Source organism: Mesoplodon mirus, assembly GCF_964341445.2.
Source record: "Mesoplodon mirus genome assembly, chromosome: 9".
NCBI lineage: Eukaryota > Metazoa > Chordata > Mammalia > Artiodactyla > Ziphiidae > Mesoplodon > Mesoplodon mirus.
Window position 1 is genome coordinate 82,881,291 of NC_138985.1, and position 25,243 is coordinate 82,906,533.

Consider the following 25,243-nt stretch of genomic DNA (forward strand, 5'->3'; position numbering starts at 1 on the left):
TACTAATTTGGAAACACATAATACTTAATTTGATGAGGTGGGTACTCTCAAACACTGCTGGAGTGGAAAGTGGCACAACCATTTTGGAAAGTAATTTGACAGTATGAACTGAGACTTTAAAATGCCTGTCATCTTTAGGTCATTAATATTACTTCTAGGAATCCATTCTAAGGAAGTCATTAGAGACGCCTATCAGAGCATTGTACACAAGGACAGTCACTTTGATTTGTAATAGCATCGGAAACATCAAAAACTTTAGAAACAACCTAAATTTACAATGACAAAAGTGGTTACATAAATTATAAAAAAAAACTTCGGGAAGAAATATTATTATACAGCCATTAAATTCATGTTTTCAAAGAATGTTTACTGAGATTGGAAAATATTCACACTGTGTTTTTATTTATTTATTTATTTATTTATTTATTTTTTATTGGAGTATCGTTGCTTTACAATGTTGTGTTAGCCTCCACTGCGCAACAAAATGAATCAGCCCGATCAAAAAAGCTCTTGCTGTGATTTATGTCAAAGAGTGTTCTTCATTTGTTTTCCTCTAAGAGTTTTATAGTGTCCAGTCTTACATTTAGGTCTTTAATCCATTTTGAGGTTTTTTTTTTTTTTTTTTTTTTCTGGTATGCGGGCCTCTCACTGTTGTGGCCTCTCCCGTTGTGGAGCACAGGCTCCGGACGCGCAGGCTCAGCGGCCATGGCTCACGGGCCTAGCCGCTCCACGGCATGTGGGATCTTCCCGGACCGGGGCATGAACCCGTGTCCCCTGCATCCGCAGGCGGACTCTCAACCACTGCGCCACCAGGGAAGCCCCATTTTGAGTTTATTTTTGTGTATGGTGTTACAGAGTGTTATAATTTCAATCTTTTACATGTAGCTGTCCAGTTTTCCCAGCACCACTTATTGAAGAGACTGTCTTTTCTCCATTGTATATGCTTGCCTCCTTTGTCATAGATTAGTTGACCATAGGTGCGTGGGTTTATCTCTGGACTTTCTATCCTATGCCATTGATCTATATTTCTGGTTTTGGGCCAGTACCATATTGTCTTGATTACTGTAGCTTTGTGGTATAGTCTGAAGTCAGGGAGTCTGATTCCTCCAGCTCTGTTTTTTCCCTCAAGACTGCTTTGGCTATTCGGGGTGTTTTGTGTCTCCATACAAAGTGTGCAATTTTTTGTTTTAGTTCTGTAAAAAATGCAATTTGTAATTTGATAGGGATTGCATTGAATATGTAGATTGCTTTGGGTAGTGTAGTCATTTTTACAATATTGATTCTTCCAATCCAAGGACGTGGTATATCTCTCCATCTGTTTGTGTCATCTTTGATTTCTTTCACTAGTGTCTTATAGTTTTCTGTGTACATGTCTTTTCCCTCCTTAGGTTTATACCTAGGTATTTTATTCTTTTTGTTGCAGTGGTGGATAGGATTGTTTCCTTGATTTCTCTTTCTGCCCTTTCGTTGTTAGTGTATAGGAATGCAAGAGCTTTCTGTGCATTAATTTTGTATTCTGCAACTTTACCAAATTCATTGATTAGCTCTAATAATTTTCTGGTGGCATCTTTAGGATTTCCTATGTATAGTATCGTGTCATCTGCAAACAGTGACAGCACACTGCAATTTTAAATGAAGAAGAATGAATGGTGCCTAGCAAAGAGTCAGAGAAAGGAGCCAGATCTACTAATGTCCATGTTTATGCCCTGAGCATTAGATGGTGCTGCCTCTTTGTGAAAAATCTGGTTCTAGATTTTTATCTTGACCCGTAGTAATTTAAATGGACAAGATACAAAATAAAATAGAATATAGGGGCTTCCCTAGTGGTGCAGTGGTTAAGAATCTGCCTGCCAATGCAGGGGACACGGGTTCGAGCCCTGGTCCAGGAAGATCCCACATGCTGTGGAGCAACTAAGCGCATGCGCCACAACTACTGAGCCTGTGCTCTAGAGCCTGAGAGCCACAGCTACTGAAGCCCGTGCACCTAGAGTCCATGCTCCACAACAAGAGAAGCCACTGCAGTGAGAAGCCCGTGCACCATAACAAAGAGTAGCCCCCGCCGACTGCAACTATAGATACCCCTTGCACAGCAACAAAGACCCAACGCAGCCAAAAATTAAAAAAAAAAAAAATTAAATTAAAACAAATTGTACATTTAAAAAAAAAAAAGAATATAGAATAGAATGCATCAGAATGTGCAAACATCATTCTTCACTGCTAATGATAGTCTTGAGAAAGAGTCAGAGTCATTTAACATGAGGTTTGTGTGGTAATGGATGGCTCAGTAATCAGCCACCTTCCCCCTCACCCTCAACTCAGGAGGAAGTCATCTCACGGCCTATGTGCCCCTGACTGAGGCTGTGGTTTGGGGCAGTCCTTTGCTCTCAGGTCCCAGAGGGCTCCCTGAGCCCAGCCACAGGGTCTGGAGCAAGTGCCACATTGTCATTTCAAAAGAGGCAGTAACATTGGAAACCTCAAAAAGCAGATTTGAAACTTGGGTATTTCTGTTTTATCTCCCCAAATATGGTATCATTTACCCCAAAGAAAGGTATGCCCCCAAGGGGAAAGAGCACAGGCTTTGGAGTCTGGTAGAGTCATGTTCGAATCAACCTTCAGCTGATAGCTGCATGTCCTTGGGTGAGAATGGGGGTAATAATGTACTTTGCAAGGCTGTGGGGGGGGGATCATATGATTAAAGATATATGTTAAACACCTAAAACAGTGCCTGACACGTAATAGCTTTCAGTACATCTTCTGAGTAAATATTAGTCAGCCCGTCTCCCTATACTTTGTTTAACTGAAATAAGCATTTAAAATGAAAGTATGGCATGATACGGCACTTTTTTTGTCCCCATAATGATGATGTTAGATATCTTGCTGATAATGATCTGATTTATACTGAAAATGGCACTTTTGCAAATCACTTATGTAGTTGCTTACTGAGTAGTTATATTAAATATTTCTTTGTGCATGTCAGTTTGCATGATTTTATCTTAGCAATTATTCCTAAGAAAAATTTACTGTGCGGGTTATCATTAGCAGTGCTTTGTGGGCTGGTTTTTCTTTTCTTTTCTTTCTTTTTTCTTTCTTTGGCAGGGTATGGAGGGAGATTTTTTTTTTTTTAATTTGTTTTTAAAAATGTTTTAGAAAAATAACCTTGAAAATTAATCCATTTTTTTCCTTTTAAAATGTGGCTATTTTATAGTAATGTGATGGTTGGCCTCCCACTGGTAGTCCCCATTTATAATACAGCTGGCTGAGGTGCCCTCTGAGTTTGTGGCACAGTATTTCTTGGTATGAGGTTCACAGACTCATTCAGACCCAGGACTGTGGCCTCATTAACCCTGGGTTTTAACCACTACCGATCCACCTGTAGGTAAACTGCTGGGTCCTAAGGAACTAGGCATTAAACAATTGCTAATTAAAACATGCAGATTTCTTTCTTTCTGCCTTTTTACATTATAGATGAATGGGTCATTCACAGTGAGGGCTGACAATGTCTGAAAACTATTTGAGACAGTAAGAATAGATTTGGAAGGGAAAGAAAGGCCATCCACAGGCATTGGGAGCATTTGTATTAGGGACAACATAGGGCATCTGGAATTTAGATGCATCTTTTAATAGATTTGTTTTTAAAAAACTGGCTTAACAGTGTTTGAAAATACCAGTGTTCCAGTTTCCATTGACTGCCACCTGTAGACATTACTTAAAGCTGGGTTCATTTGTGATTTACTACTTATAATTTGCTGCCAGCCCTGAACCTGGGGAGATAATTTTAAGTGCCCTCTGGAATAATAACCAGTCATTTGATGCAAATGCAAAGCCAAATCTAGTTACTGGAATTGAAAATAATGAACCCAAGGGCTTATTTTGGATTAGGCAGTTGGAGCAGCTGAATACTAAACATTGGTCTGTCTAGTGGTTTCCCCTGTGGCTTCTTAACTCTGTGGGTTATGCATCCTCACCCAAAAGGAAATAGCCTAACATAGGTTCCAGCAGACCTTCTGTTGTGGAGCAGCTTTTCACTCAAAAGAGAAGTAGATTAATCATTGAACTAATATAATGGAATATAATAGAAAGAAACACGTAACTTAAAAGTCAGATTTGAATTTTACTACCCCGTGGCCTATAGTTGATTCTCTGGGCCAAACTATGGTCTTCGTCTGAGCAAACTCTTCAGCTATAAGTTAGCAGAGGGTTTCAAAACAGAGCAAGGAAATTATTAGAAAGTGCAAAAATCAGAATAAATAGAAGATAATTTATTTTTGTTTTGTTGTTTAATCCCAAGTGATAAAACAGGAATGTATATAAGTGTAATTGTTAGGTTCAGAATCATTTCCATTAAAGTGCTTCACTCTGTTTTAATTATTCTTTAAGACATATAAAAAGAAAAATCTGAGAAAAAGTAGATACATTTCTAACAATTAACCATATATCTTTAAAAGTTTGGTTTAAGAATGAACCAGTATTGGATTTCTTGGGCGAGCTAATCTTATTGAAGTAGAATAAAGGTTTGAGTTTTATTCCTAGTTCACTTACTAAGTCATAAGGTGCTATTTATATTTTCTTTTAACTTAAATCACACTTAATGATAAACTCTCTTCTTTTCTTTCCTTCCAGACTTCCTGTAGAGGTAGTCCGTGCTTGCTGCTATAATTCCCTTACCACTCACTAACTGTCTTTAATCACTTGCCATTTGACATTGGCCCCCTTTGCCAACATTCTCTAAAATCTTACTCTTTATGTCACATTGTTGAGAACCAAATCCTGTTGAATTTATGTCTGCAGCAACTGATACGCGCAACTGTCCACCCTAGTGGTATTACAGGAGCTCCCCTCTAGAGTAACTCCTAAAGCTATACAGTTTACATACTGTTTCATTACTACCAGACACATCTGTCTTGCTCACATCTCTGTTCATGAATGGTGAGTACGTTCTCACTGTCTGCCGTGTAAAGTCTGATTTTCTCGGCCTGGCATTTGAGCCAACATTCTCTCCCACTGCTTCTCATCTGCCTTGTACTGCAACCCAATTCCTTTGTGTGTGTTGTAATATCTGTCTGGAGTCCATACACTCTCTTTTCTCCTCTCAAACCTCATGCTCAAAGCTTATCCTTCTTTCAAAGCCCAGAAGGAAGGACATCTCATTCATTAAGCTTCTCTGATCCTTCTAGCTGGAAGCAATATTTTATTCCTTTAGATTTTATCTGTACCTCTCTTCTGATATGTTTCATATTGTGTCCTGTGCTATTTGTGTGGGCATCCTATTTTCCTTTCTCAAGGTCAGTCTCGTTATTTATTTTTTTTAATTTTCAAATTTTATTTAATTTATATTTTTATACAGCAGGTTCTTATTAGTTATCCATTTTATACATATTAGTGTATATATGTCAATCCCAATCTCCCAATTCATCCCACCACCCCACTCCCCACCACTTGCCCCCCTTGGTGTCCATATGTTTGTTCTCTACATCTGTGTCTCAATTTCTGCCCTGCAGACAAGTTCATCTGTACCATTTTTCTACATTCCACATATATACGTTAATATATGATATTTGTTTTTCTCTGACTTACTTCACTCTGTATGACAGTCTCTAGATTCATCCACGTCTCTACAAATGTCCCAATTTCATTCCTTTGTAACGGCCAAGTAATATTCCATTGTATATATGTACCACATCTTCTTTATCCATTCGTCTGTCAATGGGCATTTAGGTTGCTTCCATGACCTGGATATTGTAAATAGTGCTGCAATGAACGTTGGGGTGCATGTGTCTTTTGGAATTATGCTTTTCTCTGGGTATATGCCCAGGAGTGGGATTGCTGGGTCATATGGTAATTCTATTTTTAGTTTTTTAAGGAACCTCCATACTGTTCTCCATAGTGGCTGTATCAATTTACATTCCCACACACAGTGCAAGAGGGTTCCCTTTTCTCCACACCCTCTCCAGCATTGGTTGTTTGTAGATTTTCTTATGATGCCCATTCTAACTGGGGTGAAGTGATACCTCATTGTAGTTTTAATTTGCATTTCTCTAATAATTAGTGATGTTGAGCAGCTTTTCATGTTCTTCTTGGCCATCTGTATGTCTTCTTTGGAGAAATGTCTATTTACATCTTCTGCCCATTTTTACATTGGGTTGTTTGCTTTTTTAATATTGAGCAGCATGAGCTGTTTATATATTTTGGAGCTTAATCCTTTGTCCGTTGATTTGTTTGCAATTATTTTCTCCCATTCTAAGGACTGTCTTTTCATCTTGTTTGTAGTTACCTCTGCTGTGCGAAAGCTTTTAAGTTCCATTAGGTCCCATTTGTTTATTTTTGTTTTTATTTCCATTACTCTAGGAGATGGATCAATAAAGATCTTGCTGTGATTTATGTCAAAGAGTGTTTTTCCTATGTTTTCCGCTAAGAGTTTTATAGTGTCTGGTCTTACATTTAGGTCTCTAATCCATTTTGAGTTTATTTTTGTGTATGGTGTTGGGGAGTGTTCTAATTTCATTCTTTTACATGTAGCTGTCCAGTTTCCCCAGCACCAGTTATTGAAGAGGCTGTCTTTTCTCCATTGTATATCCTTGCCTCCTTTGTCATAGATTAGGTGACCATAGGTGCGAGGGTTTATCTCTGGGCTTTCTATCCTGTTCCATTGATCTATATTTCTGTTTTTGGGCTAGTACCATATTGCCTTGATTACTGTAGCTTTGTAGTATAGTCTGAAGTCTGGGAACCTCATTCCTCTGGCTCCGTTTTTTTCCCTCAAGACTGCTTTGGCTTTTCGGGGACTTTTGTGTCTCCATACAAATTAAAAAATTTTTTGTTCTAGTTCTGTAAAAAAATGCCATTGGTAATTTGATAGCGATTGCATTGAATCTGTAGATTGCTTTGGGTAGTGTAGTCATTTTCACAATATTGATTCTTCCAATCCAAGAACATGGTATACCTCTCCTTGGGTTTGTATCATCTTTAATTTCTTTCATCAGTGTCTTACAGTTTTCTGCATACAGGTCTTTTGTCTCCCTAGGTAGGTTTATTCCTAGGTATTTTATTCTTTTTGTTGCAGTGGTAAATGAGAGTGTTTCCTTAATTTCCCTTTCAGATTCTTCATCATTAGTGTATAGGAATGCAAGAGATTTCTGTGCATTAATTTTGTATCCTGCATCTTTACCAGATTCATTGATTAGCTCTAGCAGTTTTCTTGTGGCATCTTTAGGATTCTCTACGTATAGTATCATGTCATCTGCAAACAGTGACAGTTTTACTTCTTATTTTCCAATTTGTATTCCTTTTATTTCTTTTTCTTCTCTGTTTGCCATGGCTAGGACTTCCAAAACTATGTTGAATAATAGTGGTGAGAGTGGACATCCTTGTCTCGTTCCTCATCTTAGAGGAAATGCTTTCAGTTTTTCACCATTGAGGATGATGTTTGCTGTGAGTTTGTCATATATGGCCTTTAATATGTTGAGGTAGGTTCCCTCTATGCCCACTTTCTGGAGAGTTTTTATCATAAATAGGTGTTGAATTTTGTCAAAAGCTTTTTCTGCATCTATTGAGATGATCATATGGTTTTTATTCTTCAATTTGTTAATGTGCTGTATCACATTGATTGATTTGCATATATTGAAGAATGCTTGCATCCCTGGGATAAATCCCACTTGATCATGGTGTATGATCCTTTTAATGTGCTGTTGGATCCTGTTTGCTAGTATTTTGTTGCGGATTTTTGCATCTATATTCATCAGTGATATTGATCTGTAATTTTCTTTTTTTGTAATATCTTTGTCTGGTTTTGGTATCAGGGTGATGGTGGCCTCATAGAATGAGTTTGGGAGTGTTCCTTCCTCTGCAATTTTTTGGAAGAGTTTGAGAAGGATGGGTGGTAGCTCTTCTCTAAAGATCTGGTAGAATTCACCTGTGGAGCCATGTGGTCCTGGACTTTTTTTTGTTGGAAGATTTTTAATCACAGTTTCAATTTCATTATTTGTGATTGGTCTGTTCATATTTTCTATTTCTTCCTGATTCAGTCTTGGAAGGTTATACCTTTCTAAGAATTTGTCCATTTCTTCCAGGTTGTCCATTTTATTGGCATAGAGTTGCTTGTAGTAATCTCTTAGGATGCTTTGTATTTCTGCAGTGTCTGTGGTGTCTTCTCCTTTTTCATTTCTAATTTTATTGATTTGGGTCCTATCTCTCTTTTTCTTGAAGAGTTTGGCTAATGGTTTACCAGTTTTCTTTATCTTCTCAAAGAACCAGCTTTTAGTTTTATTGATCTTTGCTACTGTTTTCTTTGTTTTTGTTTCATTTATTTCTGCTCTGATCTTTATGATTTCTTTACTTCTGATAACATTGGGTTTTGTTTGTTCTTCTTTCTTTAGTTCCTTTAGGTGTAAGGTTAGATTGTTTATTTGAGATTTTTCTTGTTTCTTGAGGTAGGCTTGTATAGCTATAAACTTCCCTCTTAGAACTGATTTTGCTGCATCCAGCAGGTTTTCGATCGTCGTGTTTTCGTTATCATTTGTCTCTAGGTATTTTTTGACCTCCTCTTTGATTTCTTCAGTGATCTGTTGGTTATTTAGTAATGTATTGTTTAGCCTCCACGTGGTTTTTTTTTTTTTTTTTTTTTTTTTTTTTACGTTTTTTTCCCTGTAATGGATTTCTAATCTCATAGCATTGTGGTCAGAAAAGATGCTTGATATGATTTCAATTTTCTTAAATTTACTCAGGCTGGATTTGTGACCCAAGATGTGATCTATCTTGGAGAATGTTCCATGTGCACTTGAGAAGAAAGTGTGTTCTGTTGTTTTTGGATGGAATGTCCTGTAAATATTAATTAAATCTGTCTGGTCTATTGTGTCATTTAAAGCTTGTGTTTCCTTATTAATTTCCTGTTTGGATGATCTGTCCATTGGTGTAAGTGAGGTGTTAAAGTCCCCCACTCTTATTGTGTTACTGTCAATTTCCTCTTTTATAGCTGTTAGCAGTAGCCTTATGTATTGAGTTGCTCCTATGTTGGGTGCATATATATTTATAATTATTATATCTTCTTCTTGGATTGATCCCTTGATCATCATGTAGTGTACTTCCTTGTCTCTTGTAACATTCTTTCTTTTAAAGTCTATTTTATCTGATATGAGTATTGCTACTCCAGCTTTCTTTTGATTTCCATTTGCATGGAATATCTTTTTCTATCCCCTCACTTTCAGTCTGTCTGTGTCCCTAGGTCTGAGGTGGGTCTCTTGTAGGCAGCATATATATGCGTCTTGGTTTTGTATTCATTCAGTGAGCCTGTGTCTTTTGATTCAAGCATTTAATCCATTCACGTTTAAGGTAATTATTGATATGTATGTTCCTATTACCATTTTCTTAATTGTTTTGGGTTTGTTTTTGTAGGTCCTTTTCTTCTCTTGTGTTTCCCACTTCGAGAAGTTCCTTTAGCATTTGTTGTAGAGCTGGTTTGGTGGTGCTGAATTCTCTTAGCTTTTGCTTGTCTGTAAAGCTTTTGATTTCTCCATCAAATCTGAATGAGATCCTTGCTGGGTAGAGTAATCTCAGTTGTAGGTTCTTCCCTTTCATCACTTTAAATATGTCATGACACTCCCTTCTGCCTTGTAGAGCTTCTGCTGAGAAATCAGCTGTTAACCTTATGGGAGTTCCCTTGTATGTTATTTGGCGTTTTTCCCTTGCTGCTTTCAATAATTTTTCTTTGTGTTTAGTTTTTGCCAATTGGATTACTATGTGTCTCGGCATGTTTCTCCTTGGGTTTATCCAGTATGGGACTCTCTGCGCTTCCTGGACTTCGGTGGCTATTTCCTTTCCTTTGTTAGGGAAGTTTTCGACTATAATCTCTTCAGATATTTTCTCGGGTCCTTTCTCTCTCTCTTCTCCTTCTGGGACCCCTAAAATGCAAATGTTGTTGCCTTTAATGTTGTCCCAGAGGTCTCTTAGGCTGCCTTCATTTCTTTTCATTATTTCCTCTTTATTCTGTTCTGCAGCAGTTAATTCCACCATTCTGTCTTCCAGGTCACTTACCCGTTCTTCTGCCTCAGTTATTCTGCTCTTGATACCTTCTAGTGTATTTTTCATTTCAGTTATTGTTTTGTTCATCTTTGTTTGTTTGTTGTTTAATTCTTCTAGGTGGTTTTTAAACATTTCTTGCTTCTTCTTGATCTTTGCCTCCATTCTTTTTCCGAGGTCCTGGATCATCTTCACTATCATTATTCTGAATTCTTTTCTGGAAGGTTGTCTCTCTCCACTTCACTTAGTTGTTTTTCTGGGCTTTTATTATTTTCCTTCATTTGGTACATAGCCCTCTGCCTTTTCATCTTGCCTGTCTTTCTGTGAATGTGGTGTTTGTTCCACAGGCTGCAGGACTGTAGTTCTTCTTGCTTCTTCTGTCTCCCCTCTGGTGGATGAGGCTATCTAAGACGCTTGTGCAAGTTTCCTGATGGGAGGGACTGGTGATGGGTGGAGCTGGGTGTTGCTATGGTGAGCAGAGCTCAGTAAAACTTTAATCTGCTTGTCTGTTGATGGGTGGGGCTGGGTTTCCTCCCTGTGGGTTGTTTGACCTGAGGTGACCCAACACTGGAGCCTACCCAGGCTGTTTGGTGGGGCTAATGGCGGACTCTGGGAAGGCTCATGCCAAGGAGTACCAGAACTTCTGCCAGTGTCCTTTTCCCCACGGTGAGCCACAGCCACCCCCCGCCTCTGCAGGAGACCCTCCAAGACTAGCAGGTAGGTCTGGTTCAGTGTCCTATGGGGTCACTGCTCCTTCCCTTGGGTCCTGATGTGCACACTATTTTGTGTGTGCCTTCCAAGTGTGGAGTCTCTGTTTCCCCAGTCCTGTCTAAGTCCTGCAATCAAATGTCACTAGTCTTCAAATTCTAATTCTCTAGGAATTCTTCCTCCCATTATCGGACCCTCAGATTCAGAAGCCTGACTTGGGGCTTAAAACCTTCACTCCAGTGCATGGACTTCTGTGGTATGAGTGTTCTCCAGTTTGTGAGTCACCCACCCAGCAGTCATGGGATTTGATTTTATTGTGATTGCGCCCCTCCTACCGTCTCATTGTGTCTTATCCTTTGTGTTTGGATGTGAGGTATCTTTTTTGGTGAGTTCCACTGTCTTCCTATCAATGATTGTTCAACAGTTAGTTGTGATTCCGGTGTTCTTGCAAGAGGGAGTGAGAGCATGTCCTTCTACTCCACCATCTTGAACCAATCTCAATGTCCCATTTGTTAAAATCAGGCCTCACTGCACACCTTAGCCTTCAGTTAGGACCACAGAATGGCTACACCTTGGAAAAGCACCACTCCCTAAAGAAGAGTGATGCCCTAGCACTAAGAACAAAACCTAAAATAGAGCAATCCTAACAGGATAAAACCAAGTCTCAGTCTCGTTCTTTTTTAATTTCACAATCCCAGTGTGTAGTTCAGTGTCTTGTACCTTTTATAAGCCACATACATTTTGGATAAATGAATGAACTAGCTAATATTAATAAATGTAGAACATTTCCTGAAAGATGTTTTAGACTATAGATTCATTACTCTTGTTTATATTCTTCTTACCTTTCTTAGTTATTTCCATGCATCTTAGATTTAACAATGATCTGTTCAGACACCTGATTGCCACAAGTATTTTGAACGCTTTTAGGTAGTTACATCTATTCTAACCCTTTAAGTAATGAACTTTGCCACATGTAATCTTCCTAAATCAAACCATTAAGGCTTCTTTTTTAAAAAAAATAACTTCCAGTAAAGGAGGGGTAAGTGAGAAGCTGATGACCATATTCTTTTCAAGATGATAGAAAAGGGGCTTCCCTGGTGGCACAGTGGTTGAGAATCTGCCTGCTAATGCAGGGGACACAGGTTCGAGCCCTGGTCTGGGAGGATCCCACATGCCGCGGAGCAACTAGGCCCGTGAGCCACAACTACTGAGCCTGCGCGTCTGGAGCCTGTGCTCCGCAACAGGAGAGGCCGCAATAGTGAGAGATCTGCGCGCCGTGATGAAGAGTGGCCCCCACTCGCCACAACTAGAGAAAGCCCTCGCACAGAAACGAAGACCCAACACAGCAAAAATAAATAAATTAATTAATAAACTCCTACCCCCAACATCAAAAAAAAAAAGATGATAGAAAAGTCCAGGCACATTTTGCATGGCAGATTCTGTAAGGAGCCTTTTGGAGCCCTCCAGTGTGAACACAAGAACCACCGAGAGTGTTCTTATACAACACTGGTTACAGCCACCCTACCGAAGTGTGTATGATAGCTCACTATAGTGATACTGGACCTTTCTGGAACTCAGCCATCCAGTCATCTTAACTCATCAAACCACCGAGCTCTAAGAACAAAAGACCAGTGTATATAACACATACAGATGAGCATCAAAGAGTTACCAATGTGAGATCTCAGGTCTTATTTTACATAGATCCAGTGAACATCCTTCGGCTCTGCTTAGCAGTCTTCTCGAAGGAACATTCCTTGATGAACATTCTGTCCCCCACCCTAGCCCAAGGCTGAGTTAGAAGTACCAACTTTCTATTTCCAGAGTAACGCTCAGAATAATTGCCTGTTAGTTCGGTTCCATATCTGCCTCTTCCACAAAGTCCAGAGCTCCTTGAGGACAAGAACTATGTATTATATATCTTTGTATCCCCAGCATTTTACAGCGTTTGACATACGTTAAACATCAATATTTATTCAATGACCAAAGTTGTTTTTTGCCTTTGAAGGAACAGTAGATTTTTAAGTAGCATATTAAAAAGGAGAGAAAGTGGTTTGAAACAGGCACACAACAACAATAAATAATAGTATGCCAGGTGACAAAAATGGTATGAGAAAGACTGAAAACAGTCTGGGATAACTTCATTTTGGAGGGAAAAACCATAGAGTACTTGAACAGTTTCTAAACACATTGCTGAATGCTAGCACAGTACTATAGTTTATGTTAATTTTGTTGACTTAGGGCCATCAAATAAAGATTGAAATATTTTCTGAATATTTTGTTTAAAGATGCAGTCAAGGATGTAATGCATTTTGTAAAGATTTACTTGTTAAATTGTTTTAGAAAGAAAACGTCTGGTTTTTAATAGAATAGGTCCTTAGCTATCTCAAATAATTCAGTTCTGAGGGTTCTACATAGCCAAGGTCTTACTGTGTGAGGGTAGTATAAGTATGTCTGGACCTTCTTGATTTATTGGTGAGTAGTGGTCATTCAATCTACCTAATAAGCATCTCACACTGTGCAGGTACTCTGCGGATAGAAACACACACGCGCGCACACACACACACACACACACACGATCAGAAGACAAGGTTAGAGCCATCAAAGACTCAATGTTTCCAGATACAGGAAGTTTTTTTTTGTTTTTTTAATCAGAAGTCCTGGGATAATGTTATTACAACTTCATCACCTAGTCCTCTACCCTTATGCAGGCATGCAGTGTTCATCAAGCATTGAGTACCCCTGTGGACCAGGCTCTATGCTGGGTGCTGGATGCTGGATGCTGGATGATGGAGGCACAGTGAGTGCTTGTAGGCTAGAGGAGGCCAGACCCTGGAGGACCATGTCTCCACAAGGCTTCTGTCTCTTTGCAGAATAAGTATAGGGAAGATTTTCTCCCATTAGAGGCAAATATGTCTTTTTTCTTCCTAATGTTAAACAGTTTATGAGAAACAAAAAGATTCATAAATCTTCAACCCTAAATTAAAGCATGTTTTAAATAGCTAAAAATGTAAGACTTATACAAGCCTCTCTTCTGTTCTTGACTAGAGTTCCCCATCATCAGCTTGCTTGTAAATAAAAGGGAACAGGTAATCTGAGATCTTGCTTCACTCATCCTTTTGGGTTACCGAGGTTTGTATGTGACTGGGCTTTGGACAGTCCTTCATGGCTTGACAGATGGCCTCCCTCCAGCAAAGGACAGGGAACCATGAAGATTGAATACTGCTTCGTTATAGTTTCCCAGATCACAGCTGAGAAAAGAAAGAATGTGCTCAGCTCCACTCCTCAGTAGAGCCGGATGCCCAGTAAAGCAAAAACAGTATACCTGTAAAGTTGCCAAGGCAACGTCAAGGGTAGAGGGAAGGGTAGACAGAATGATTTATGAAGGTTTCTTGCCATAAGAACGGGTCTAAAAATATACTTCCATGTCTTTTTCCTCTCAAGGATAAATGCCACAGGATTTATCCAGGGAATTGTGATGCATAAAGCTTGAGACCTTATCAGAGCTCAAGGAGACCAGGGGTAAAGGGCAAGGAGAAGGGAAACAGAAGCAACAAATGAGAAAATGTGCTCCTGGTGTGTTTTTAATCTTCTGTTGAACTGATGCAGTTTTGCAGATGTAAAACTGACTCTTTTGGGAAAAATGCAAATGTTGTATATTTAAAGTGTGCCTATTTTTTTTTTTAAAGGCCATTTACTGGGGTAAAATGAAGATACTTAGTTTCCGTATTTAAAAAAAATTTCCTCTGAGCTTCTACTTTAATATTAGTGGATTTGCAAAGGCAATCACAGATCAGCATGTGGAATAACATGCTGTCATGGCAGCAGAGTTTGAAGTTGCATTTTATTTATGAACAGTTTAGAAAGACGCTCTTGGAGCAGATAGAGTTGGCTTATCTTAACACCCTTTCTGGGCTTGCTGCAGTTAGCTGGAGTTATTGGATGTCCACATGGATTTTCACTTTCATGAATTATACATGATTCTACCAGTTTCATATTGTTGCATAACAAATGATCATGGATATAGCAGCTTAAAGCAGCACACATTGATTATCTCACATCTTCTGTGGGTCAGGAGTACAGGCACAGTTTAGCTGGGTCTCACTAGGTTGTAATCAAGGTGTCTGTCAGGCTTCAGGCTCAACTGAGGGAGAGTCTACTTCCAAGTTCACTTAGGCTGGAGACTCAGGTTGGGACTATTGACCTAAATGATCATCAGCTAAATGAAATGAAGGAAAAGTAAAATTAAACAAGATAAACATTTTCTTTCCCTGGGATGCTTATTATCTACTTCTCTGGTAGAAGTTGTCAACTCCTTGGGAAAATAAATTGCACCTCACTGTGAGGGTTGAGGGAACGCCTGTTTCATGTGAGCCTCAGAACCACTCTGGGAAGGTGTGGGACTTTCCCAAGGCCACCATGCTGCAGTTGGTTTCACATTTAGAGACGAAGTCTTCTAACTCTGCTCTCCTTCCCCGGCATAATGCTTTTACACAAAATCTCTTTATTATTATTATTATTTTTCATCCAGCTTAAATAGACGTAGTTTCTTTAACCTTTCTTCCTAGGGACTTTAGTCCTAATCTTTTCAGTGATTGCTAATTGTTATAACTTTCTGATTTTTTTCTACTTCCCATGCCCTATTTTAGCAAGGTGTTAAATGGAACACAGGACAAAGCAGACCCATATTTTTGGGTGCTGTAGACCTTATCACACTGCATATTCAGCTCTGTCTAGTCAGTACCTCCAAGTCTTTGATGCTGCCTTAACCTCTTTCTTTTTTCTTTTAATTTTTTTTTCTATTTTTTATTGTATTTATTTATTTATTTTTGGCTGTGTTGGGTCTTTGTTGCTGCGCGTGGGCTTTTTCTAGTTGCAGCGAGCGGGGGTTACTCTTTGTTGCGGTGTGCGGGCTTCTCATTGCGGTGGCTTCTCCTGTTGTGGAGCACCAGATCTAGGTGCATGGTTTTCAGTAGTTGTGGTGCATGGGCTCAGTAGTTGTGACTCATGGGCTCTAGAGCACAGGCTCAGTAGTTGTGGCACGCAGGCTTAGTTTTCCGTGGCATGCGGGATCTTCCCGGACCAGGGCTCTAACCCGTGTCCCCTGCACTGGCAGGTGGATTCTTAACCACTGTGCCACCAGGGAAGCCCAACCTCTTCTTTCAAGGGCTTGAATAAGGTGGAATATATCTTAAGGAGTCAAACACTTCTTAAGCGTTATGTGCTCACTCTGTTTTACAGAACATCTTTTCCAGGAGTCTAATTTGGGAATTGCTTGTGCTCTGAAGGATACGGGAGGAGGCTCTTACTGTCACGAGGGCCAGAAACAGGGCTGGCTCCTCACAGACAGGGCCTCACAGGGCCATTCCGAGTGCCTCCTCATTAAGCCCTCCGGTATTCTAGTTCCCTGCTCACAGGAGTGATTCTTCACTTTCCACAGTTGACCTGTTGTACTATATTCTTCCGTCCTCTCTTCTGTGATCCAGAGGGGTCACTGAGTTTTCAATCCATTAACCCACCCCTCCTACCTAGTTTCTTCTCAGACCTGTACTTAATTTCTTCCCGTTTACTCATTAATTAAATGCGAAGACTGTACCAAGTTAAAGTTCAGCATCTTCAGAACGCCTGATGACACAGTCCCTAAGGCTGCCCTTGAATAACTGATGCAGTATTCTTTGAGCAGCGACCTGTTAGAGTGCCCATCTGGATCGGATGAAAAGCCTTCTGACTTATTAATTTTTGTTTCCAGGTTGATATAGGACATTGTATAATTTATTTTTACCAAAGCTAGATTAGTCTTTCCTGTTTGTTTTTGAATTTGTTTTTCCTTAGCCCCAGCACCTGTGGAGATAGTATCGATATGTCTATAGATGTCAGGAATATCCACTTTATGTTTTAAACCACACACCCCACAGTTTTCTGATCTAATTTTTAGGTACTTCATAAGGCCCTCATATATTTTCAAAAATAATTGCTAGTGACCCTGATGAAACTAGGCCAGGTATTCCTAGGTTTAAGGCAGTCCGGTTTGCAATGTGCAGCACTCCTAATTTAACGGGGGAATCTTTAACAAGATGCTCCCCTTCGGGGTGGCTTCTTGCCCTTCCACCCTGGGGCTACACACACTGATGATAAGATCCCAGTGGACTTATCTTTTTTTTTTTTTTTTTTTTGTGGTACGCGGGCCTCCCACCGCCGTGGCCCCTCCCGCTGCAGAGCACAGGCTCCGGACGTGCAGGCTCAGCGGCCGTGGCTCACGGGCCCAGCTGCTCCGCGGCACGTGGGATCTTCCCGGACCGGGGCACGAACCCACGTCCCCCGCATCAGCAGGCGGACTCTCAACCACTGCGCCACAAGGGAAGCCCCAGTGGACTTATCTTTAACAGTCAGTGATAAAAATAAGTACAGTGTTAAAAACATCCATCTTTCAGTATCACTTATTTAGAGCTTCCTCTCCTTTTCTAATGAAAGACTACTGCTTTCCTTTTGCTATTTTGTTCCTTAATGCTTTTCAGCAACGTTCTCATGTTGCACCCTTGATGCCATGAGCCTGAGCTCTGGAGGCTGGATGACCGGTGTTCAGCTCTTTGCCCAGCCTCCACTTGTGAAATAAGATGAATAATAATGTTGACCTCACAGAGCTGAAGTGAGCATTAAGTTCTCTAATTTGTAAAATTGCTTTGTTATAAACTTTAAACACATAGCTAGATAGATTCAAATGGCAAGTACTGATTGTTGATACTTGTGCTCGGAATTGCTAAATGCCATGTCTTAATGATGTTAGCCAGAATGCCCAGTAAGACTGTAAAATTAATAGGTTATTAAGTGAACACCTCCCACTCTCTAAATGTTTTCTATTTCTACTTTTCTCATTTTCTCTTTGTGTCTCTATTTCTTTTAATGCCCACCATTCTCTTTCCCAACTTTGGTAGCTTTCTATAACTGGATATAGTAGGGAAGCATGTTTTAATTTTTGTATTACCTATGGTAGCTATATAATCTTAAGTAAAACTAAAGGTATAGAATGTTTATCTCTTTAAAAAACTCACATAGTTTCTTTTTTTTTACTTGTCAATTCATTCTATAATCTTTTGTCCCCAGTCGATCAGCAATTTTCAGTAGAAAATCTTTTTTCCTCTATTGCTTGATGCTTTTGTTGCTGGGGAGTTAGCAGGGCGACCAAAGCACTTCAAATTCAGGCAAGTCTTTTCCTCTTTCTTTTAGAAATGGATTTTGTTGAATTCTATGTTCAGTTTGTCCCCAGAAACTTACTGAAAAGTATATGGTACAGGGCTTCCCTGGTGGCGCAGTGATTGAGAGTCCGCCTGCCGACGCAGGGGACGCGGGTTTGTGCCCCGGTCGGTCCGGGAAGATCCCACATGCCACGGAGCGGCTGGGCCCGTGAGCCATGGCCGCTGAACCTGCGCGTCCGGAGCCTGTGCTCCGCATCGGGAGAGGCCACAACAGTGAGAGGCCTGCGTACCCCCCCCCCAAAAAAAAAGTATATGGTACAGATATGAATGTTCATAAATACAGAATAACAAAGTGAATACTCTATTTTGGTGACTTTTGAAAAATAATGGAAAATGTGGGATCATTCATAGCATTAGGAGGGGAATTTTGAGAATTTTAGGCACCTCAGAATCAGACTGTCAATTACAAGCTTTAGGTTTGTTTTTTTAATGGCCAAGCATAACCACCTCAGCTCAACTGTACCTCCTCTTGCCTCACAGCCGTAGGCTGACTGCTTCTTCTGTGCTTTTCTCTACCTCCCTGAAAGAGTCCACTTAGTCAAGTTGTGACTATTGACTGAGCACTTTGTGTTAGTCCAGATTTGTGATTGCAAATGACAGACCATGAGTCGCGGCAAACCAATCCATTTAAAGTGGGCGTTGCGGGGAGAAGGCTTACTGAGAGCATGCCCAGTAACCAGGAAGGATGGAGTTAGTGCATCCTTCCCCATTTGTGCCTTTGCGAAGGGTCCACAGCCCAAGCTCCTTCCCTCTTCAGCCCGTGCGACCAGCTGTTAAGGCTGCGTGCTGTTTCCTCAGGGCCTCAAAGCAGGCCCCATCCTTCGCTCACATTGCTCTCCTTTCCTCCTCCTGCCCACCTTGGTCTGGTTAACTCCTGCTTACTCTCCCAGACATCTTCCTGACTCCCAGCCTGAGATGCACACCTTTTATGTGTTTTCATAAAATTCTGTGCACAGGACCCTTCTATGCACTTATCAAAACTGTCTGGTGATTGCTTGTTTACTTGTCTGTTTCCCAGCTAGACTTCGTCCTTCTAGAGGGTGGGAGCTGTGTCTGTATCATGCTTCCATTCTTTGTCCACAGTCTCATTCATAAACAGAGAGAAGCATTTGTTGAATGAGTGAGCATAGGATCTTTGTTCACGTTGGTGACTTTGCTTTCTGGGCTGATCTCTGTTCATGCTGGTGACTTTGCTTTGACAAATACAAAAGCCTTTTCCCCTAATGACATAAAAGTCCTACTTCTTTTTTTTTCTTTTTTTGGCAGTACGCAGGCCTCTCACTGTTGTGGCCTCTCCCGTTGCGGAGTGCAGGCTCCGGACGCGTAGGCCCAGCGGCCGTGGCTCACAGGCCCAGCCGCTCCGCGGCATGTGGGATCTTCCCGGACCGGGGCACAAACCCGTGTCCCCTGCATCGGCAGGCAGACTCTCAACCACTGCGCCACCAGGGAAGCCCAAAAGTCCTACTTCGAATGTTCTTCATTTTAAAACAGGACTGGATATGATCCCCTTCCACAAACATATTCAGTAAAGAAATGTGAATATGCATGCAAAAAACCCTTTAGGTCAGTTGTTGTTTTGGTAGTAGTAAAAGTTTTGTGCAATTTCTAGATATAAAGAATGACTTAAAATATACTTATAAAATGTATAAGTGACCTTCCTTAATGGGCAACCAGATCAACTGCGTAGTTGATATGAACAGTGTCAGGAGCAGTTCAGGAAGGTGTCTGACAATACACATTCATTTTTAGTGGCTTATTTTTCATCTTTTCTGCATTGAATACAATTATTTTTATTATTATTATTATTTTTGCGGTATGCGGGCCTCTCACTGCCGTGGCCTCTCCTGTTGCGGAGCACAGGCTCCGGACGCACAGGTTCAGCGGCCATGGCTCACGGGCCCAGCTGCTCTGCGGCAATGTGGGATCTTCCTGGACCAGGGCACGAACCCGCATCCCCTGCATCGGCAGGCGGACTCCCAACCACTGCGCCACCAGGGAAGCCCGAATACAATTATTTTGATGAGCAGTCTGACAACCTTGTAAGTTAGCTGAAAAAATTTTACTGATATATGCTAACTTATATGCTAACTCGTCCTTTCTTTTTCAGGGATAAACATAGTGTTAGAATCTTTAATAACTTTAATATAGTTATTTTTCATTTGTTCTAAGGTTGAAATATGCTTGTTGGCTCATCAAAGACTCTGATGTGAGGGTCCCACAAAACATATTAGGGTACCTTCCGTTCCTCTCTAACAGTTTAATAACCAGCTTTGATTTGACTCCTCAGTGGCTGTAAATCCATGAAAATCATTCACAACAATAGTTTTGGGAGGCAGAAACAAAAAGCTGCTCTTTCTTCTTGTCTGTAGTTGTTTTCTTTTAGGATATATAACTTGAATCTAGTATTCCGAGCCTGTGTACTGCTGAACCATTTTAGTGGCCCTTGGCTATGATTCTAATAATTCTAATCATCAGAAACAAATGATTTCACCAGAAAGGAAAATGAGAGCTGGTTTTACTGATGACATACTCATGCATTCTCTGTTCTTCTCCCTCTCTCTTGTTTTTCAGTGAGCATGTTTTTGAACACATTAACACCGAAGTTCTACGTGGCCCTGACAGGCACTTCCTCACTAATATCAGGGCTTATTTTGGTAAGTGGTGGAATCCTTCCTATTTAAAAACATGCTGATTACTAATATATATGTTATTAGGAAGAAATTCTGGAAGAGTATACACCAGCACCTTACAGTGACTGCGTGTGTGTATATGTTGGATAGGCGACTGATAGAGGCCTTTCACTATCCAGGTTTTATGTTTCTAAAATATTGGAAAAAAGATTTTTTTAAACAATTATATACTGCTTTTGTTGAAGGAAAAAACAAAATGGAAAATAAAGGAAGACATAATTCTGTGTCAAATTCTAATGTCTAAGATACTATAAAGTAAGTGTGACTCAGTTAAACTAAAATGTTTTTCATTACCCTTTTCAAAATGGATTATTGGACATAATCAAGATCAGTAGAAATATAGCTCAGTTTCTTTAAATATATTGACATGGATGTGGCAGTTCTAAGCTTTTTCCCCCTTCATCTCCTTTTCTTTTAAAATTTACATATGTTTCCCTATTGCTTCCTTGAAAAAAAATCCCCAGTAGGCAAAAAGCAATATGATAATCACCCCTAAGGCTCCATTGCCTTATGCGCTAAAATAGTTATAGGTGTAATAAGTTATAACACCTGCAGCAGTTTTCTTTAATGTAAGTGACCTTAGAGGGGACCATCTAAACTAATGGGGTCACTAATAATTAAACTTACATTAAGGACCTTTAAGGAGAAAGAGGTTTTAGAAAGCTTTTTTACCCTCTATACATAATGCTGTGATTACTAATTATTATAGAGACATGGACAAGAAGCAGTACAATGAGGTAACTGCTAGTGCTGTTTCCATTTTACTAATACATAAGCTGGATAGGAAGCGACCTATCTTAGGTCACACAGCTGGCAAGTGGCAGAGCAGGATTTCAACCCAGGCTGGCTTGCACCAGAGCCTGTGCTTTTATCACTCACTTCACTGCCTCTCTGGTTAAGTTCTCAGCTGTTTTTCCAGCTTGCTGAACAAATGGCAAGTCTGGATTTTATTCTAGTAGTATCTTGGTGTGGGTTCACTAGGCTATAAGTTAATTACCAGAATGCAGGGTGAGCTAAGCCTAACAGTCATTTTCCCTTCTCACTTAGAGATGGTGATGTCCCATCTCCTTGCTTCTCTTCTTCTCCAAATAAAGGGGTTTCCTTAGACCATGACCACCTTTGCAGATCCAGGCTTGTGAGGCTTTCTCCCTGTGTGTGGAGTGCAGCTGCTGAAGCCTGATGATCACTGCTGTGTTGTTTTATGATATATTTGCCTTGCTGCATTCCTAGGAAGCAGAGGATACTCCTGACTAATGAAAAACTTTGAGCAAAGGAAAACCTCTGATGTGTGAAGATTTTGAAAGCCTTTCTCAAAAATGCTTGGTCTGTCATATATACACTACCAAATATAAAATGGATGGCTAGTGGGAAGCTGCTGCATAGTACAGGGAGATAAGCTCGATGCTTTGTGACGACCTAGAGGAGTGGGAGGGAGGCTCAAGAGGGAGGGAATATGGGGCTATACATATACATATACCTGATTCACTTTGTTGTACAGCAGAAACTAACACAACATTGTAAAGCAATTATACTCCAATAAAGATGTAAAAAATAAAAATATAATGTAAAGAACACTAAATCACCTCTAAAAAAATTAAAAATAGAAAAATAAAAAAGTGGATATATGTATATGTATACCTGATTCACTTTGTTGTACAGCAGAAACTAACACAACATTGTAAAGCAATTATACTCCAATAAAGATGTAAAAAAATAAAAATATAGTGTAAAGAACACTAAATCACCTCTAAAAAAATTAAAAAATAGAAAAATAAAAATGTGGATAGGGCCTCCCTGGTGGCGCAGTGGTTGAGAGTCCGCCTGCCGATGCAGGGGATACGGGTTCGTGCCCCGGTCTGGGAGGATCCCATATGCCGCGGAGCGGCTGGGCCCGTGAGCCATGGCCGCTGGGCCTGCGCGTCCGGAGCCTGTGCTCCGCAACGGGAGAGGCCACAACAGTGAGAGGCCCGCATACCGCAAAAAAAAAAAAGAAAAAAAAAAAAATGTGGATATATGTATATGTATAACTGATTCACTTTGCTGTACAGCAGAAACTAACACAACACTTTATTTAATTCTATTTCATTTAAAAAAAATTTTTATTTATTATTATTATTTTTTAACATCTTTATTGGAGTATAATTGCTTTACAATGGTGTGTTAGTTTCTGCTTTATAACAAAGTGAATCAGTTATACATATACATACGTTACCATATCTCTTCCCTCTTGCGTCTCCCTCCCTCCCACCCTCCCTGTCCCACCCTTCTAGGTGGTCACAAAGCACTGAGCTGATCTCCTTGTGCTATGCGGCTGCTTCCCACTAGCTATCAACTTTATGTTTGGTAGTGTATATATGTCCATGTCACTCTCTGACTTAAACACAACACTTTAAATCAACTATACTCCAATAAAAATTTAAAAAATAATAATATATTAAAAAAAATTCTTGGTCTGTACTGAAGACAAAGTCACTACCATGTGGGAATAGCTCTTGATAGCTTTAGGCTCCTGCTTTAGAGATTGTTGACCCTGGTGGTATCCAGCCCTTGGGGACTCAGCTTTGCTAGCCCTTGAAATGCACCCAGGGCTGAGCTTTCTCTTCAGCCACTGTTCTTTTCTGCCAAGTGCATTTCATGGAGAGGCAGCATTGAGGTCAAGGGTCAGGTGCTTTGCAGAATAGCTGTGTGCGTAGAACTGCTTAGTGGTTTGTTTCCTGGCACCAGAGAGATAATTACCTAACTACTCTTCCCCTGAGCAATGTCAAGGGAGCCAGGCGGTGAATACTGAAAGTGCAGGGCTGGCCCTGAGGAATTTGTTTGGGGACCTCAGGTTTCCTATGCTGGAGACTGAAATGGTCATGCAATGTGATGTCTTAGGCGAAGAGAGGTAAACACAAACAAACAAAAAACCCCCCTGCTATTTCCCCTATGAAGGAAAAATCAGTTAACTGAACAAACATACATAGAAATAAAATGTGTTTGGCAAATGCTGCTTTTACACTAACATGTTTAAAAATAAGTGAGGACTCAGAAGTGTGTATTTTACTAGATATCACTGCTAGTTCTTAATTTCACAAGCTGAAAGCCAGCAATGAGTTTGTTATGCCACCTACTTGTCATTCTTCCCTTACGGTTCCTGGGCCCATATCCCCTCCAGGCACCCCCTTCCCTTGCTTAACTTCCAGCTGCCCCCTCTGGCCACTTGGCACAAGCTTCCTCATCTCAGCCCAGTTCCAGCCACAGGAACTGCACCTGTTGTCACAGTCCAAACCTACCAATTTAGTCTTTTATCTGCTGTAGGAAGGACATGCCCAGTCTGCTTGATGTAGCCTCTGTGGGCAATGTTTATTTCTGTGGAAAAAATTTCTGAGTTTTGTTTTTGCTCTTGAGAATGGTGAGGTGGATATGTGGAGAAAATGCTCCCCTTAATTTTCTCAAAATGTTGGTAGAATGGAGAAAATGCTGCTGTATTGACATTTATACGTAGATCCCTGTGTCCCCATTAACATGTGTATAGAAATGCTCCTACACCTACGTGTTACACATGCACGTTAAATACAGAGATATGGGAAAAGGCAGCCAAAGCAATATTTAAAAAAATGAGAATCAAGAATAAAAATAGAAAATTAGGGCTTCCCTGGTGGCACAGTGGTGAAGAATCCGCCTGCCAATGCAGGGAACACAGGTTCGAGCCCTGGTCCAGGAAGATCCCACATGCCACGGAGCAACTAAGCCTATGTACCACAACTACCGAGCCTGTGCTCTAGAAGCCGCGAGCCACAACTACTGAAGCTCGCGCGCCTAGAGGCTGTGCTCCACAACAAGAGGAGCCACCACAATGAGAAGCCCGCGCACCATAAGGAAGAGTAGCCCCCGCTTGCCGCAACTAGAGGAAGCCTGAACGCAGCAACAAAGACCCAATGCAGCCAAAAATAAAATAAATAAATTAAAAAAAAGAAAATTAAAATAGTAAATAAAAGAATTAATTCAGGGATTAGGTGTAAAAGAATTGTTTTCAGAAAAGCAGTAGAAGAGATGACAATTAGATAGGAATCAATTGTAATGAAAGGCCCTTTTATTGTGTTTTCCACTCTATGCCAGGTACTGTTTTGAGCACTTTGAATGTATTATTTCATTTAATTCTAAGTGAATTCTAATTCTGATTTCATTGAAATTTTAAGTGGTTGATATAACCAATGCCTTTATGCTCTGAGTATAAACAGACACAAAATTTAAATAAATTGCCCAAGGATATATAGCAGACAGGTGGTGAGATTTGAATTTCGGTCTGTCTGACCATGCCCTCTATCCCCTCCTGTTCAAAAGTAAGGGAGTGGGACTAGAAGATTGTTATGGCTCCTTTCAACTCTTTTTCATTCATCTAAAGAACTTGACCTCCACTTGACCTGAAAACCATGCAGTTGCAGGGCTGGAGGAAGGAACCCTCAGAAGCCATCCAGTTTAAGCCAGCAAAGACCTAAGGAACAGGCACCCAGAAAGCTTATGACTTGCCTAGGTCACCTTGCTAGGTAAGGTATAGGGAAGGCTCAAATTTAAATTTCCACTGCTTTGTCCCAGCGTCAT

The 25,243-nt window shown here is 40.3% G+C and overlaps 1 protein-coding gene across 5 annotated transcripts in view; it reads left to right on the top strand.

The window, feature by feature from the left end:
* ST7 (suppression of tumorigenicity 7) overlaps positions 1–25,243 on the top strand; it is a 263,462-nt gene that overhangs the window by 119,622 nt on the left and 118,597 nt on the right. For all 5 annotated transcript variants that reach the window (XM_082631961.1, XM_082631963.1, XM_082631960.1 and 2 more), the window contains exon 2: positions 20,541–20,623. In XM_082631961.1, coding sequence (XP_082488087.1) covers positions 20,541–20,623 — 83 coding nt within the window. The remainder of the gene's footprint in view (positions 1–20,540; positions 20,624–25,243) is intronic.